Here is a 19,207-nt window from a genome sequence, read left to right as displayed (position 1 = left end):
AAAACGAGGCTATATAGCTTCGCATAGCATCGATTCCTACAGTCCTCATGGAATCTGCAAGTTTTGTTTTGTGTCAAAATGTTTGTCTAATAAAAGTGTGTGGAACTTTGCTGAAGCTATGCAAAATACGTGTATGAATTTTGTACATTCAAATTTTCAGCCATGCGTTCGAGAATATACTCGTCACGTGACTGCGAATGTGGCCCTCTGCAGTACATAACACACGCTGGCACGCTGCTCGTGTTTTATGTAGTTATGTACAAGTCGCAGCCATGTCGTAGCAACTATGGCTTGGCTATGACTGCGACACTGCATGACGGCCATGCCCTGTACTAACGTTGTACCTCCAGGTTTACATGCCTACACGTCATTTGCAGCGAGGAACAGTCTATTTTTTTTCCTCCACTTTCCTATCAGCAGTGGATCAAGCTACAAGACTTAAAAATTTTAGGCCCACCTGTTTGCCTTGCCTCAAATAAATTTGCTCGACATGTTTGTAGGCGTGATGTACGCGGAAGACACTGCCTTGCACGGTCGCTATCTCACCTGAGGTGTCGCCGGCAGTTGGCTCTTGCCTGGAGGCGACCTCGTGGTTTGTTGCTGTGATTTGAATTTCAGCTCACAATGGCTGGGGAGTCTCACACTCTCGTACCATGGTGCCCTATAGCCAGGGGGTGGCACACCGGTCACGAGCATCCCCTCCCCCCTGATTTCTCTGTCAGTATAAGGTCTGCCCAGACCCACGCCTCCCTCGACAAATCCACCCCAGCCGCAAAACACAATTACTAGAGCTCAATAAAGTTTTCACTCACTCACTCGCTCTGACTACACCACTCTCGTATTGTCACCACTGTATACGCTGATGGCTGCGTCCAATCGCGGAGGCAACAGCGCGTCACTCATTCCTCCAGAAAGGTACGAGCGAGTTCTCGACCGTAAGCGCCCGCACAACTCGCTGTTGAAGACCTTGTGGATAGTGCTGCCTCGGTGACAAAGCGACACCGCCAGACGCGAGAGAAAGCAACAGAAGGAAAGGCAGGGATGTCAACTGGACGAGCGTTAGGTCTGCTACCCTGTACTAGGGTTAATCGGAGGGGGAATAGAATTGTAAAAGAGAGGGGACAGTGGACAATGCGTGCACGCGGGCGGATGCACAGGACTAGGCAAACGGTCACTCGATGCACTTAACAAAATCCACTACTGCGCGAATAGCTATTGGCGCCACCGAAAGATGTGGCCACGGCCCGAGTATCCTTGACTCAGAAAAATGGTCTCCAGTCCAGCCGGGCTAAGTTGTTCCGGAGCGAGAGGCGTTAGACGTCGTACCGAGAGCGCAGGTACACAACTGATGCTCAAAAGTTACCTTGCACCTGGAGTAGTCGCACGTCAGGCTATGGGTCATTCCACTACAGTAGGAGTCTGACAAAACACCGAAAAAAAAATCTTCCCGTATCTTTTTTGCCGTTGAAGAAAAACGTTTTCTTTCTCTCTCTCCAAAACGGACCACAGCGATACAGTGCAATGTACAGACACGCGCATCCTAAGAAGCTCTGTCGCCGCCGAGGCGCCCGAGGAAGATGTAGTAGAGCGCCCACAGCGCGTCGGACGCGGTCGTGGGCAGCAGGGCCAGCGTGCGCAGGAACAGCGGCCAGAGGCCGCTGTCGCTCACGTAGAGGGCGCGCGGCCGCCGGGAGCCCAGCGCGTGCTCGACGTGGCCGAACAGCGGGCTGTCGTCGAGCCGGCCCGGAGACAGCGCGCCCTGCTTCGTCCGGCAGCCGCGCGCAAAGCCCGCCAGGTGGGGCCCGTGAGCGAGACGCTGCTCCTCGTCCATGGACTCCCACATAGCCTGCGTGCGAAAGAGACCGTTATAGGGAAAAGGATCTATAGGAGATCATGGGAGGTGGACCAGAGGCAGTTCTGGTCATTGCGCTGTAACTTTTACAACTTTAAAAGGTGTAAGCGCGCGAGCTGTAAACCCTATTTGCACCCTTATTCACTTTTAAGGGTGTAAATTGTTTAACGGCGTATCATGAAAAAGACGAGAACCACGTGGAGAAACAACAACTGGGCAGGAGAGGGCGTGTCATAGCTCTGAGAAAGAAACGAGACTTTTGCATCAGCGATTCGTCGGCCTGTGGCCCTGCGCAGCAATGAATGACAATTTTTTTGCGTGCATACACTCTTAAAACGGTTGCACCCTTTGGGGTGTATATTTGTCCCGCGATAATAATCGTCATCTGCCTTGCTTGCATTTCCTTTCTTGAAAACTCAGCGCTCGCTACTTTCCTGCCGATAATGCTATGTCACGCTGATATTGCTCAAGCCGCTAGTGACATGGAAGTACCGGGCTCGCAGCGTTAAAGAAAGGAAACGCGGTAAAGTCAGATGACGATTATCGTTGTGGGACAAGATATAAGCCCTAAAGGGGGTAAATTTTTTAAAGAGTGCACGCCATAGCAATTTCGAATGATTTATTTGTCCGATTTCGATGCGCAAATGTGTTTGGGCACGTCGGCACACCTCCCACGTCTTCTCTGAATAAACCGACATTGCGAGTGATGCTCTTTCCTGTCCGGTTCTCTTCTCGTGGTTTCACGCGCCTGTCTCCTTCTGACGTGCACCCCAGCCCAGCCAATCAGAACTTCAGCAGCAGACGAAATGGACATGTTCACTAGGTGGGCACTTACAAAATGACTCCCCCCCCCCCCTCACCCCAGGTGTCACGACGAGCATTGTTGGCATTGTACGCGATTCGGCCGTATTGTCAAATTCGCCATCTTGGAAGCTGAGATAGGCTCAAAACGCCGTCTCGACGGAATTTGACCACATAGCGGAACCACCCTTGGCGCATCGATCCGCGGCGTACGCATATTCTTCAGCAGGGAAGAAGTTTGGGCGTGTTAGTAGTTCAGTCGTAAACTGGGATACATAGCGCAATGACGACACGAGGACGAAGTGTGACGAGCGCTAACTTTCAACAATTGACTTATTGCAGCTGGTAAGCATGTATATACTCACGGAGAAGCCACTGCAATAGAAGCATAGTAGTCACATGACTGCTTTTCCTTTTCTTCTTTCCCTTCAGTATGTCTATTGCAGTGGCTTCCCTGTGAGTATATATATGCTTACCAGCTGCAATAAGTCAACTGTTGGAAGTTGGCGCTCGTCCCGTGTTCTTGCTTCGTCCTTGTGTCGTTCTTGCGCTATGCGTCCCAGTTAGAGTGCACACACTCGCCTCGTTTTCGTCGGCCTGGTGGTCCATGAGCGCCGTGTGCTTGACCAGGTCACCGGGCCGGACGACGCTCGCGTGCGCTCCGTGCCGGGCCAGCTCGAGGCGCAAGCAGCGGCTAAATGACTCGACGGCAGCCTTGCTGACGTAGTAGGCGGCCATGCAGGGGAAGCTGGGCGCCGCCGACACCACGGTGCTCAGGCTCACCACGCGCCCTGTACGCGAAAAGAGGGATTGAGAATGTTTCGATTCATTTTATTTTTGTTTTCCTTTTTAGAGCGCATTATTAGGTGGCCGTTCCTGCGTCGGCGTCGTCCTCGTAAACGAGCGCAGAGAATGATGAAAGACGGCGGTAGCGAAGAGAGCGCGAGCAGGAAGGTGCAGCGGAACCATGAGGTGGAAATCGGAGGAGGAGGGTATGGCGATATCGTGAAAGGAAAAGCGTAGTACCGCGCAGTACGGGCTTTGCGGCGGCGATGGTTACGAGATGGCACCAGAGTAGCGCGCGTCGTCTGTAAACCGATGACGCTACCGATGCCATACATAGAAACAAAGCGCTGCATGAGCGGAGGTCTGTCATGCGCGGCGGCTGCTGTGAATCACGCCCACGCCTTGGTCACGCGCTTCCTCTCTCGATCTCCCGACTATCGAGGCAGTCGCGCCACACTTCCCTCCGTTTGCAACGTGTCGCACGAGACAGATTGTCCGCGCCAGCCAATATATCGCGAATTGAACCGTCTCGCGAGGCCTCGTTCGAACGCGCCACCGTTCGCGTGACCGTACGCGCGAACGACCAAGCATCGGTGTCCAGCACGGGGGCGAACATATTCGCTCGCGATCCGGTCGCAGTGAGTTGGACTTACTCGATTTGTCGAGCGCCCATCGGCACGTTTTGTGGATAGCAATTCGGCTAGCAGGCATTAGTGTATGAAAGGCACAATAAGTGCCCTTGCACTACTGTGTCGTCGTTCCTCTGTCCCAAGAGCACGGGTGAGGCCCCCCGCAATTTCACTGCGAGAACGTGGCCCCGCGTCGAACCTTTGCTGCGTCGGATGAAGGGCAGGCAGGCCTTTGTGAGCCGTAGGGTGCCCAGCAGGTTGACGGCCATGGTGCGCTCCACTTGCTCCGGTGTCATCCACTCGAACTCGCCGAGCACGCACACTCCGGCGTTGTTCACCAGTCCCCACAGGCCTGCATGCGGTGAGCCACGTGATCGTTTATAGCGCGCTGAGTTTGCAGAACACCCGCACTTACCTTGTCACGCACGTGTCATAAGCCACGGTTCAGAGTTAACAGACGGGCGTCGTATGGCCTTCTAAATGGAGGTGATTACGGCGGAAAAACGCGAAACCATATGAAGAAAAAGCTCGGCAGGAAAGAGCGTCACTCGCTCTTGTTGTAATAACCTGTTGCAGTAATAAGTTGCCCTTCCAAAATGCAACAAGAGCCACTTTTACCACAAGGGCAGGCTTGAGAAGTCATCAGAAGAAACGCAAAACCCAAGCGCGGTTGGCGCCTCTGCTCCTGCACCACCTCGCCGTGACGTCATGGATACTGGTGTCGTCTGCTTAAGCCTAGTTTTTTTGTTTTTTTAATCCACAAGTATGAACTCCATTGTATAATATAACAGGGCCAAATAATGAACTTATCAAGCATGAACAACTTTTGCTCTGCCACAAGTGCGTAAATAATAAATACGGAGAATACGCTATACGAAAGACCGGCGAATTCCTGAGCATAATTATATATATATAGTGTGCGTGCGTGTGTGTGTGGGTGGGGGGGGGGGGGTTGTAGTCGACCGTGCAATAGCAAAGCCACCGTGTACATGGTTGGTACCGAAGCGAAACTGGTCGACGGCCGATGTTTGGCAAAACTTGGGGGGGGGGGGGGGGAGAGCTGACACTGCCAATTTTCCCGACCAGCCATGCATCGGCAATAGGCGGGCCAAGTTCGCTGGCCGACCATATACGCTGATGCAGAATTGGTCAGAGGACGGCGTACAATTAAGAATGCCACACAATATATTTTTTTCAGGTCATAGCTACAACGGGCCGATATATTCCTGCTTTGCCGGAATGCAAAGTTGGAATGCGTGACATGGCAAATTCTTGACACTAAAGTAGCGAGCCCAGAGTTTTCAAAAAAGGAACGCAAGCAAGACAGATGGTGATCGTTGCCGTGGGACAAGATACACCGTGAAGTATTTAAAATGTTCGTTTTTTTTTTTCGGGGGCGGGGGGTGCTTACATAATAATGGGCCAACCCCAGGTCTCGCCAGAATTCGTTAGCGTTTTCGACAGCTTCACCTCGTCTCCTATTTTAAAGCGAATAGTTATCTCTGACTATAGCGTGAGAAGGTCGACAAAACCCGGGGCACTATATCGTGCGCTTCGTTTTTGGACGCGGTACCTTGCGTATAAAGGAGAGCTGGCGACAGCCCTTCTCCTCAAGTAGTAAAAGTAAACGTATTTAATATGCAGTGAAACATGATAGATCAAGGAGGCTAGGTGACTAGTCGCCGCCCAGCTGGGGGAGCCAGTCATCATCATCATCAACTCTCCCGCCGCCGCCCGCCCCGTCTGGTGGTTGCAAGAGAGGGATTAGGCACCAGGAGAGGAGACCTGCGCTGTTCTCCACATAATTACGCCGTGAAACAACGAACGCTACCTAAATAACCTCACTGCAACGAATGCTTTACAAGCGTAATGCGTGGCCGAACTTTAGCGCATCGAAACTTGGAGCGCAGCAAAAAAACACGGAACCTCGTCTTCCGCTGCGCTGTAAGTTTCGATACAGTGTAATGCATTACCAAATCGCCCACGTCTATCCATCATATCCCGAGTATGAGATTTTCTGGGGTAATTATGAGCTTTGGAGATAATCACTGAGCAGTCGTCTTCCTCGATGTCTTAGAGGGCTCTTCACCAGCAACCACCGGGAATTTGGCTACTGCGCTAGAATTTATGAAGATAATACGCCATCTTTGAACCGTTTTACTGCAACTTTGTTTCTTTTCTTCTTTTTTTCAAATTGGTTCAGAATACAGGTGATAATAAATATACTGAGATGTCGCGAGACCGTGCTGCAAGGAGGCAACCTTCACTTAGGCACTCTCTCCCTCTGTCTCGCAAGGCTCTGCAAGCAACAATGCGCGTCATCCTTATACGTCGCGAGCCCCGCTTCAACTGAACGTGTATTTCAAATACTTAAAGTTCATTAATTCAGTCAATCTATTTTTTTTTCTTTCCCCTCTTCCTTTGATGCTGCACGGCGCACTTCCGGGTCGTGGGTTCACGCGTATCTGCGCTTGGAGTTCCCGCGCTTTTCTCGATGCTGCTGCTTTGTGGCGCGAAGACGACACTTGGCAAAAAAAGAAAGAAAGAAAGAAAGAAAAACCGCACACACGCGCAAAGCACTCGAAAGCGTTATACAAGCGTTACGAGCATTTCTTCCAGGCGTCCCGAGGGGAACAAAATGTGGCTCCGAAGTTAAATTTACAGGAAGCTCACAGAGGCCGTACCGTGGGTCTTATGTTAACGAAGTTTTCGTTTGTGTAGTTTAATTACACGCATTAAAATGATTAGAAGAGAACAGCTTGAAATAAACAGCTTCGCTGGAAATTTGTTTGCGATTCTGCAAGGTCGCATAGCTAAGCTGTTTTTTTTTTTTTTAACCTTCATACAGTCAGGTCTGTTTTTTGTGTGCTCTTGTCTTTAACTTTATTGACGCATTATGGTGCTTTTATGACACTATATTCCTTACGTGTCGTTTCTGTACTAGTAGCAGTACATGCGAGTGAAAATACGTAACGAAAAAAAATAGAAATGTTTATGGATTCTGCGCACCCATCGCATGCGCGTGAGCCGTGCAACATCAACCGAGATTTTCAGTGCCCTGCTGCGATTTTCTGTCTTTTAAATGATCGTTAACTTTGCTCGGCGCACTTGACGCAGAACTCGCCGCTGTGGCTATATGACACTGATGCCGAGTACAAGGTCAGCACGGGTCAAAATTACTCCGCATTGAACGCCGTGGATCAATGATGCGTCTCTCATAACCCGCCGTGCGGTTTCGCGACGCTAAACACCTGAATTTGAACTTATCAATGCGAATACACTATGTGACCCATGAGGCAGAAAAGCCGGCCCTGTCCGCAACGAGTGGTAACGAAAATCATCGTCGTCAGTGACGTCATCAGCATCTTGTATGACGTCGCAGTAGTAATACAGGATTAAAGGGCAACTCCGGCGATTTTTCGATGTCCACTGACCTTAATAAAATTTTGAATATACGTTCTCTTTTGTACTCTGATTATCTGTGGCAAGCAACATGGCTGCAAGTCATTCAGTTTTCCTGAAAATGAATTTTAAAGATTGGTTGCGTTCCGGACTCGTGACTTTTTACTGGCCACCCTGTGTTTGTGACGTCAGAGTCTACATCGCCACCGTCGCTGAAATCGCCGCTGTCTAGTTCGAAAAATCTGTAAAAGCTGCCTGTGTCGTCAGGAGACATCACCAGCTTCGCTTGTTTGCTGTTAGCGCCACGTGTACTGCGTGTTCAGCACGCGTTCTGCGTGTTTCCGTTATGGTAGTGTGGAACCTGACGTCATCGAGTCATCGTGACGTCAGACGCAGCAGCTACCCGCTTTGGTATCTCATTTATCGGTTATTATCGATGAATTTCTAAGCAAATTGAACCACCCCACCGGTGACAGGACTATCTATGCCATTTGAAAATGACAATGTGCTAACATGGTTAAAAAACGCCAGAGTTGCCCTTTAATGTTAGGACGAGTTAGAGTAAGCTGACTTAAGGTTAAGTAAAGTTATTTAAGCTGGAATAAAGTAAATGAAGATGAATTAAACTGAATGAAGAGGAATTAAAGTGAATGAAAGTGACTTAAAGTTGGTTAAGGCTGACACACATTATCGCTAGGTGAATTAAGGTGGAATAAGGTAGAACGGTGAAGGACACGTGGCAATATATGACGTCACGTATCACAGACGTAACCAATTGATTTGAGGCGTCACTATGCTTTCGCATTCAAATCACGTAAGGGTACATAAATCGCTGTCAGTTTTCCAGACTCGGCTGACCTTTGTCCTGCACCTGTCCCTGGACGAGAGCCCGTTGGACGCTCCGGTCACTGGTGACGTCCAGCGGCAGCACCTGCACCGGACACTCGCCGTCGCACAGCGTCGCCAGGTGCCGGGCGCCCTCGCTGTCGGCGTTCAGGCAGCCCGCCAGCACCCGGTAGCCGGCGCCTTGCAGCCTCTGCGCGAGCCGCAGGCCGATGCCGGAGTCGCAGCCGCTCACCAGCACCCGCCTGCCTTCGCCCGCGAGACGTTCGCGGCCGACCGGTAGCCAGCCGAAGACGAAAGACGCCAGACGTACTAGCCACCGTACCAGACGGCTCACCAACTCGAATGCGTGCCGCAGCATGGTCTCCGCCGCCCGACTGGGACGACTCGCAACCGACTTCGCGGCTTGTGCTGTACGCGTTGACTAACCGCGCGCGCGCGGAAAAAAAACAACTACGGCCCTACCGTATGAATGCGAACACGCGGCCCAGTTTTCGTAACTCTTTATGCACGCATCGGCGTCTGCTCTGCGAGCCATTCGGTTGCCGAGGTGCGCTAACGCCACCTAGAGGAAATTCGTTACACGGCTGGTCGGATCGCTCTCGCCCGACGGAAGAAACCGATAGGCGGTCGCTAGCCGATAAGACGTGCCCTTGATAGGGTAGGTTGGAGCCGGCGACCGGATCCGCACGTTAGCAAACAACAACACGCCCTGCGTGACGACGAATGTGTAAGGCGTGCGTAAAAAGACGCGGCGCAGCTTCTGCGAGCGCCACTCGTCTTGTTCTTGCGGAGTCCAGAAAGAAAAAAACGCAGCTGTCTGCGCTTTAATGACTTGTTTGCGGGCAGGTTGTTTTTGGGGCGATAGTGCACGTCTTGCAGAGCGAAAATGCTGGTGAGTGATAACGAAAGAGACGACGCGCACACAGGGGCGCTGTACTTTCAACTTTATTTAATTTTCGCAAGTGCGCACGATATACTGTACGTATGTACAGTGCAGCGAATATATTAAAACAAAGAAGCAAGACGTACAGACAAGTATCGCACACATATGTGGTCACCACATAACTGCGATCGCGTCCATCAGGAACATGGAAGAAATCTGATTCCTTTTTCCTGTGAACGCTATGGAAGCCATGCTTGCGTATGCGTCCTTTATTTATTTATTATTGTTATTTAATTTTGCATGCCTCTATACTTTCGTACGTCTACTTATTTGCCGCTCTGCGTGTAATGCAGCAGTTTCGGCCAAAAATGAATGGAACGTGCTTATGCACTGGGTATCACACGGCAAACGAGTGAATGAAGACCTGAATGGCCGGAAACAACCTTGGTGACGTTGTGGAGTTATGCTCGTTGAACCTATCGTTCAAGCAACGGGCAGTTTGTCCGATATAGTGTGCCTTCCCGCAGGATAAGGGGATTGAGTGTACACTACGTTCAAAGCACATTGCACGAAGGACGAAGCACTTACGATATTGGCTATAGATTACAGAAATTCTTCACCTTAGGCGTTCACACGCAATTGGAACATTTCTGGAAGCGTTCAGGAGCGTTAGATACCCCATGAACACCTGCCTTCCTCATACCTTTCTTGAGATTGCTTGAAATGAGGTGATGGCCGGTGTGTTGAGAGAGAAAAGACGAATGGGACCTTATTTTTCTTATCATTCACCGCTCACGACTCGCTGATTCTACCGATAACCTATAAGGGGGAGCGCCGTTCGCGCCCCTTACGAAGCGTGAAGAGGAACATAATTGGAATGGAATCGTTGCATTAACCCGGCCCCTATGTCGCCACCTCTGGTAATGTTACTCTACTCTGGTACGTACCAGTAAGTTACTCTGGTAAATATACTCTACTTCGTGCCGGGAAAATCTTTTAAGGGCTCCTGACCAGGCCTCGTCGGAAATATTATACGTGGAGGGATGCATTTGTTGATATCACCTTTGAAACGGGGTGGTGACGGATGCTGTCAAGCTTGTTCACTTTTTTTGCTTTGGTCGCTTAGATTTTTGCGTCGTTAATTAGCGGCTCTTTAAAGGTACGCTATAAGAAAATGTTAAGTGGTACTTCATTGAAAGATTGGGCTTCTATAATAACGAATTCGTCATTCCTAGCGAGAACAGAGCTTTTGCAAGCGAGAAAATGGCTAAAAGGAAAAAAAAAATGGCAGTGGCTTAGCTCGGCTATGCCATGATATACGTAGCGAAAGCTAAGGCATAGCATGGTTAGCCTTGGTTAATCTTGATTGCAAGTCCAGGTTAGTCTGGTTGTCTAGCTATGTTGCGGCGTTCAGCCAGTCGTTCGGCGCGCTGATCGTCTGTTTCCTGGGCGATTCGTTTCCTCTTCATCTCGTTCCGATGTCGATTCCAGGCCTCCTCCTGCTTAACAGAATTGTCGCCGTCCATACTGCCGCCTCAACTGTGGTTGCGGTGCACGCGAGCTCTCCTTTTCAATCCTCCTACATGTTATCAGGCATGCGACGCAGCTGGCGAAGCGAGCGGAGGTGAACGCAACGACGAGGAACGCGGTGTGACGTCATGTGTCTCCTCGGTCCACCGCAACGGCGAAATCGCAAGTTCGCGGCCAGTAAAGCTTTCGCTTTAATATCCTCGGCGAGCCGCGCGTTATGACGTCATGTGCCTCCTCGGAGCACCGCAACGGCGAAATCGCAAGTTCGCGGCCAATAAAGCTTTCGCTTTAAAATTGGAGTGGCGCCGCCTGTTTGGGACCATAATACCCCTCATGTGACGTCAGCTCTTGCAGATTCGCAGGGAGCGGAAGAAAGGAAGGTCACGTGAGTATTACGTCAACTCGTCCGTTTTGGTGCAGGCGATTCCAGTTGAGGAGTAACAGCGGGACCTTCGGATGAAATTCGTTACTCAAGAAGTCATACCGGGTGTTCCTGTGAAGACATTAAGTAAACTTTAAAGATACTCTGTGGGTGATATCACAGTTTTAACCCTTGAGCAGGGTTGCCCATAATGCAGTTTTTAACTAATTACTTCGCATCACATGTTGCATTTTACAAGCTGTAGCCCGGCAGTTCGCAAGGTAGGACCGATTGAAACGAATTCTCAGGACGACACCAGTTTCGATATAATAATTCCCGAACTATGCGAAGAAATACAGCGGCGCACGGTCCAGTTATTTTTGTCCTTCAATGCGTAAAACGGCGTTTTGTTTAAAAAATAGAACGACAGTGCATTTTTACAGCAAGTTTGATGGTGCATATATGTCGAAAATGGTGCAATGCACAGAATTCTTTTCAAATGGATATGCCTTGCAGTCTCACGTGTTAAAATTTTTAAATTGCCATATGTGACGTAAGGTAATTAGCTTAAAACCTAAATTAGTGAATCTTTGTTGATTAGTGGATTCCGCCTCTTCGAGTAGACCAGCTCAAGGACTGGAATTGTGCTATCTAGGCCATTTTTAAAACTACTTAAAGTCTTCGCAGAAACACTTCGTACACGGCGCACAGAAGACGACGATAAGAGTTCTAGGCGAATAATATATCTATCTAATTTAATATGTTCATTTAGTATCCCATAAAGGGACTGACAATGGCGCCAAAATGTGTTGTGAGACGTTGATGGAAATGAACTGACCATCACTTATAGCAATGGGAAATCGAGCAAGCTGTTCACAATTTGAGTAGTAATTATACTTTGATATTCGCAAAGAAAGTGTCAAAAACCAGTAAGTTGCGCGAACTGGCGGTGAAACCTTGGTACTTCGGATGTAGTCTGTGAGATTACCGTACGTAAGCCGTGTGTTATTAAACATCGCATACTTGTCGTTTAAAATTAGTTAGTATGTTATCATATAGGCTCTCGCGCTTTATTTTAAGCACGTTTAGTAAGTAGAGTGCGTGCTAACAAGCCGTGCTCGCGTCCCTGGTTGCATGGCGGCGCACATGATTACTGTCGTGCGCGCGCGAAATTATGAGCACGCATGCGAGGTAAGATCTTTTGTTCCAGCTTGCTCAGGTCTTCGAGAGACGACGTGCTTCGGAAATCAAGAACGCCCGCGTTGGCTAGGGTAACGCGTTGAACTGCGTATAGCACGTGTAGAAGCGTCGTTTCGTTTTTGAAAACTTGGCTTGGCTTGGCTAAAAAAAAACCTTGTTAATGACCAAAGCTGTTGCACAGGAATCCGCGAAATCACGTAGCTATTGTCTAAATAATTCAACACTTCAGGAAACATTAATCGCAGGCGCATCGGCTTGATGATGATGATAATCTATTTTTCTTTCCACTGCAGGACGAAGACCTCTTCCAGCGGAGGACGTAGTGGGCGTGGCTAGAACGATTTCATAGGTGACCCCGGTCACTTAGTGGAGCACGCGATACGGGCCTGTGTAACAGGAGAGTAGTTTTTCACAAAGGCCAACTTTACGCGATGTTGACCAAAGCAACACGAGGGTGCCGGGTGCAAAATGGACATCACGGTGACGGAGGTCGTAGCGTTGCTTCTGTTTGTCTTGAGACACTTGTAGACGAGCGAGCGCAAGTTGGCGAGCATGGTCAGCATGGGCGATTGCATCACGGGAACAATCGCTAGTTGAAGATGTGGTGGACGGAGGCACAGTGTCCAGTGGTAGCGTCGGTTCTCGGCCATACAAGAGGTAAAACGGGAAAAAGGCAGCAGTTTCGAGACGGGAAGAGTTGTACGCAAAGGTAATGTAAAATAGAGCCAGGTCCCAGTCTCCCAGTGGTCTCCTATTACCTCTGTCCTGCGCCCATTCCAACTTGCGCCTGCAAATTTCCTATTTTCATCACCCCACCCAATTTTCTGCTGTCCTCGACTGTGCTTCCCCTCCCTCGGCACCAATTCTGTAACTATTATGGTCCACCAGTTATCTGCCCTACGCATTACATGGCCTACCCAGCTGCATTCTTTTTCTCTTAGTGTCATCTATATAGAATATCGCCTATCCCCGTTTGCTCTCTGATCCACGCCGCTCTATTTCTGTGTCTTGATGTCACGCCTAACGTTTTTCTTTACATCGTGCATTGCGCGGTCCTCAACTTGTTCGAGCTTCTTTCTCAACCTCCAGGTTTCTGCCCCATGTGTTAGCACCGGTAGAATGCAATGATTGTACGCCTTTCTTTTCAGTGATAGCGGTAAGCTTCCAGTCATGATTTGGTAGCGCCTGCCGTATGCACTCCAACCCATATTTATTCTTCTGCAAGTTTCCTCCTCGTGATCACGGTCCCCTCGAAGTAATTGACCTATAGTGGGATACAACTTAAGTCTGCAGTGAAGCCCCGCCCACGCCCTCATAACCGTCAGCCACTGTTCCTCCGCTATAGGCTGCAAATAGTTCGCACTTCAAACTTTCCCTGTTACCTAAATAAGGCGGTAACCGCGAAAATAAAATTATAAACGCGTCATTTTGTACGTTTTCACTCGTCTATTACAGCGGGACGGGGAAAGCCTAATTCTTTATTGAACTGAAATAAAACGCTTGCTCCGCTCGACTCAATGTCAAGTTTTCACTTCATTTGGCAGTGAAGTTTCACGAGTAAAATGGTCTCAGCAGTGAAATGAACTGTACCGCGGACTTTTGAAGAGTGAAACTCTCAGACTCCACACACTTTGTCCATGTCTGTTGCACACCTCATCGCTTCCGCCGATGAAAACTATCGAGAACAATAGATGCTCCCGAGGTATCAAGTACGACGCCATTTTGAATATGTCGCATGACGGCGATATTGTTTGCTTCTGTGATTGGCTGGCGGATTAACACAATCCCGCGCGGTGCGTATGCCGTGGTTGCCAACTGCTGTTTTTTTTTTATGTTGTGTGCTACTATAGATAAACGTGCGCGAACAAACTGCGCAAACTCTATAGGGGCTGACTGGCGATCGTTATTTCTTGTTCCCTTGCCGGGCTATTGAACATTACTTTTCTCTTCTGCATATTAATCTTCGACCCTACTCTTACACATTTTTCGATTAAGGTTCTCAATCATGTGTTGCAATTTATCCTCAGTGTTGCTGAACAGGACAATGTCATCTGCAAACCGAAGGGTGTTAAGGTTTTTGCTGCTGATCTTCACAACTAAGCCTTCCCATTCTGAAAGTTCAATACTTTTTCTAACCATGCAGTGAAAAGCATTGGAGAGGTGGTCTCTTCTTGTCTGACGTCTTCCTTAATCAGTAATTTTCTACTTTTCTTGTGGAGAACCAAGGTAGCCGTGGCTGCCTTGGACTTAATATCTCCTAGCTATGAACGCACTTGTCTGCCTCCCACCAATGCCGGCATATAATCGCTATCGTGCTCACCTAGCATTGTCTCCAGTATGCTTCCAGTCAGCGAACTTCAACATCCTCGCTGCAGGTCGAGAAATTCGGATAAAAAATGTTCTACGGCGTTTTCCGCGCTACCACTGCATGATTCGACACGCTGCCCGGTAACCTTTCCACTGCATCAAAAAAGTGGGTGCCATAAATGTTGGTCGTCGGTCCTTTTAAGATCGTCGTTGATAAGCCTAAGGCTTCGGATAGTGTGCCTACGTCGTCATTTGCCGCTGGGTAAATAGTACGACATACTAACAAAATAGGGTCTCTGCACTATATTTGCACACGCTACGCATATACATATGTATACATATTCTTCAGCGGCAAAATCTCGTGTCAGCACCTATTTTCTCAGACATCGCTATCTGGCTTCGATCTGTAGTGCACTCACGGCTTTTTCAGCTATCGCAGCAACTTTTTTTTTTCTCTGGATTTCATTATTTTTTTGCTGTCTGATATAGTTACATCGCTGGTAATTCTTCATCGTGCCTATCCAGTGTGATGTTTCTGACTGTCATGCTGAGGCTTCGGAAGTGTTATTTAAGATTTTGTGTGTTAGGGTGTAGGGGAGGAGGCCCAGGGGGTTTAAAAGATTTACAAAGGCGTGAGTTTTTGTTGGCTTCTCTGTGGCATACAAGTTCGCATCTTCTCGACCACTTATTACCGATGTGCTATGCCCGGAAACACCGGCGAATACAACATAAAAAGTGGAACAACGGTGCAGCAGAAAAGAAAACACAATCTTACTACTGAGTGTAATTCGAAAAAAAAATGAAGAAAAAGGGAACAATGATTAAGATACGAGAAATGGGTCTTTCTGGGAAAGTGATCTTTAGGATCATATAATTTTAAATTAAATTCTAGAGTCTTATGTCCCAAAACCTCGTTATGAATATAAGGCGCATGCCGTAGTAGTGCACTTCGGATTAATTTTGACCACCTGGGGTTCCTCAACGGGCACCCAATACACTGTACACGAGCGCTTTTTTTTTTTTTTTTTTTGCGTTTCGTTCTCATCGAAGTGCGGCCGCCGTGGCTGGGATATGATGCCGTGCCCTTGGGCTTTGCAGCGCAATGCCAAAGCCACTACACCACCATGGCGTCTATAGGATTAGAATAATTGAAGATAAAGAATAGATGCGCGTTCACAATCTTCATTCCCAAAGTTATTACCGCATTTGTTGGACAATCACTGGATATCCGCTGCAGTACCACAGCGTGAATAATCGCAACTTCATAATAATTGTACTTTTCCCGAAAGCTATAGGATAAGAAATAATCTTTACATAAGGACATTTTTTGTGTAAAAACCAGAAACGTCTAATATATGAACAAGACATGTTTCGTATACAGTCAAGAAGAGGTTTGCTGCACTTAGAAGGCAGTAAAAACTACAAAGGATAACAGACTACGAATCAAGCAAATACGCTTACAAATAGACAAGGACACGTTCCAGCGCGTGAGAATAATGAAAAGAGGGGCAAAGACATAAGGACAGCATGTATTTGACAATTTCCGGCTAGCCCAGCTCTCTGCCTCAATTGTTTAGAAATTAAAGCAACAGCTGTAATTACAATCTTGAAGATATTAATGAAGGCGGAATACATATGCCCTTATTTGAAGTTTCCTATATATGTCGGTGCGCTTACAAACATGTAAGATCCTTTGAAAGATCATTCGACGTCCAGTTCCGCCCGAAAGGTGAAGGCATCGATTGCGATAGCAAATTGATAGACAGCTAGCTATATGGAGTAGGAATAGTAGATTTATCGGCCGTATAAACTTGTAAGTATTCGCTTGATAACTAAATTAACCAGGATGGTGTCACGCGCGCACAAGCAAACATGAACATATCTCACTCAGTGACCGCGGAGACTCGCTGTCAAAACGCTGAAGTGATGAAGCGCGGCAGCAGCAGCGAGCGAATCGACCTTCGTGCTGCACCTCGCTTCAACGCAAACTAAGCAGCGAAAGCACAACGCACGCGAAGCTATCAGCACTCCGCGCACTCCATCGCAGATCGCTTTCAAGCGGGGTGTCGGAACGAAATCTTTTTCGTTCTGGTTTTTGTTTCGTTCCACTGAAAAAGCTGCGTTCTGGTTCTGCTCCGGAACGAAAAAAAAAAGGATCCGTAATGGTTCGTAACGCTTTTTGTTTGCATGCAAAAATTTTTGAAGCTGAGTAACGATAAGAGCACTATCTATTGCTCTCCACGATTCAATAATAAATTCTGAGATCATGCTCAGTGCCTTAATTCTCAAGGCACTGAGCATGATCTGAGAAGCAGAGCGTCATTAAGTGTACTCGACAATCGACAAAATGCGAGACCGCTGTTCTGATAAAACGAACTTAATCGAAGATAAAACCTCGGTACCGAAGCGGTGTACCCGTAGAAAGCGAAGCGATAAGCTCTTCAGTGCACACGCGCTGGGTTTTGCTACGATGCCGATTTGCTAGTGCACTGAGCGGCAGGCTTAGATTAGAGAAGCGCTCGAACGGCTCTCGCTCGCACTATCCCTGCCTGAGATATGCTGACGTTGCCTGACGTCGGTTTCGGATTGCCGACTTTCCCGTTGAACCGAAAACCGATAAAAAATATTTCGGTTTTAATAGCCTTTCGGTTACGTTTTTGTCCAGGTCAAAAATATCGCGTTTTTTTTTTTTGTTTTGTTTTCGTTACGTTACAACGCACTGCTTACAAGATGGCGCCCGCGCGGTCGCACCATACGCAGCAGCCGCCGCAGTAAACCCCCCCCCCCCTTTTTTTCGGTGCCTTTCGCGCGACAGAAGACGGCGCGCTTCCTTCCCGCTTTCCTCCCTTGCGCGCGCGAGATTTGAGCCGACATCGTCGTCTCACCTTCGCACACTTTCACTCGCATATATACAGCATACGCCGCGCCGCCGCGTTATCTCCCTTGAACTTCACACGGAGCATCACGATGACGGCTACAACAGCGGCAGTCCGGTTTTCTGTCGGTGAGCATGAAGAGTCTCGTGAGACGGGTCTGCGTCGTCATTTAGCTGCGTAAGTATAGGTCTTTACGCGCCTCAGCACGTTGAATGAGCGCTCTCCCGAGGCCATTGTTGAAGGCACAGTTAATAAAAGTTGTACGAATCTCACAAGCTCATCTAAGAGATTCATTGCAGTTTGAGACTCGGCCTTTAGCGCTGTCGCGGTGTCTTCAACAGAAGTCACGTATGTATAAAGTATGAGACTTGGCTAGCTATATTGGTGTTCTATATCTTGTTGAACATCGCGAAAACGAGACAAAATCGAGACTATATACATAGTTGGAAGTCAGCGCTTGTCTTCGTAATAGTTCATTGTTCGGCTAGTTAGTTCAACATATTGCAAAGGGGAGCGCATAGGCGGTGCGGATAAAAAGAAGAAAGACTAGACGGGAGAGACGTCCTCGTCTCATGTTTTTTTTTTTTTTTCGTCCTTTGTCGCATTTCGCGCAGTTTAGCAAGAAGTCCCGTCCCGGCCCGAAAGAACGTTTGGTGGAAGCGCAAGTTATGTCATTAAACTACTGCAGGTCAACATCACTGCTGCGGACACAGAGCGCGTCCATTATTAGCTCCTTCGCTGTGAATCGCTGTCCACTTGCACTACTAATAAGCATCGATCCCAGTTTCACCACCATGTGATACCGGGCTGGTCGAGCCGGTGCTTTAATTCGGTTGATACCGAGTCATTGGCTGTAAAAAATTATTTCTGCGTGAGGTCAGCCTCCTCACCAAGCGCGACAGGAGCAGTGGGAGTACTCGTCAAATACCTAAATTGGGCACGTTGCTTTACAATTCTAGTCCTGTAGGTGTCCAGTACCAGCTTGGCAGCAGCGTCTTTCGTCTGTTCCCGAATTCCAGTGAAGATTTGTTCTGTTCTGAGCTCTAGCATCGCAGGACACAGCGTTGCAGTTGGTTGCTTTGTTCCAGACGCGCTTGGATTACCCTTCTAAAACGACCTGGCGAGTTGCCGACAAGGCCCGAACAGCTCTGCTGACACGAAGCCGAAAGGCGTCTCGAACTGATGAAGCAACTGTGACTATCATTTCATGATTGCTCTCCGGTCATCCCAGATTGAACCGGTTCGGAGTCTGGAGCAGTTCTCAGATCGTCGTCAAAACTCTGCTACAGTTCTCGACAAAGCGCTCCATAGACTTAGCTCTAACTGACCAGCACGTTGAACAAAGGTGCAAAAGACTGGCTGTCTTGGCAGGCATTTCTTGTGCATCTTGACGCACGCGTGGAAGCACTATATACCTTTGTAGACGCTTTTTGAGTCAGAATGGTATTCGATCAATGGTGTCAAGTCAGAATGATATTTGACACCCCTCTTACAACGAAGAGCGCTTCTGCAGTTATCCTGCTGCTTCGACCAGCTTCCGGTAGGTGTCAGATCTAAGGAATGATTGGCGCAGTGCTCGTACGGCCCAGCTCTTCTAGGGGTGAAATTACCCGCGTAACGAAGGAATAATTGTGGCCTTGTTCTATTGTGAGCTGTGCTGCGCGCGACCTTCACTACGAAGTGACTTGTATAACGAATGATTTCGGAGGACCCAAGCACTTCGTTGTAAAGACA

At 48.5% G+C, this 19,207-nt stretch overlaps 1 protein-coding gene across 1 annotated transcript; it reads right to left on the bottom strand.

The window, feature by feature from the left end:
* Nucleotides 1-1,455: 1,455 nt before the first annotated feature.
* LOC142588208 (D-beta-hydroxybutyrate dehydrogenase, mitochondrial-like) lies at nucleotides 1,456-8,674 on the bottom strand. Its single transcript, XM_075699741.1, has 4 exons — nucleotides 8,329-8,674; nucleotides 4,268-4,420; nucleotides 3,236-3,444; nucleotides 1,456-1,846 (listed from the first exon to the last, which is right to left on the bottom strand). The coding sequence occupies exons 1-4, from the start codon at nucleotides 8,672-8,674 to the stop codon at nucleotides 1,541-1,543; spliced, it is 1,014 nt and encodes a 337-aa protein (XP_075555856.1). The 3' UTR covers nucleotides 1,456-1,540.
* Nucleotides 8,675-19,207: the final 10,533 nt, after the last annotated feature.

Source organism: Dermacentor variabilis, chromosome 7 (genome assembly GCF_050947875.1).
Source record: "Dermacentor variabilis isolate Ectoservices chromosome 7, ASM5094787v1, whole genome shotgun sequence".
Taxonomy (NCBI): Eukaryota; Metazoa; Arthropoda; class Arachnida; order Ixodida; family Ixodidae; genus Dermacentor; species Dermacentor variabilis.
The sequence above is the reverse complement of the archived record's forward strand: the minus strand, read 5'-3'. Positions and strand labels throughout refer to the sequence as shown.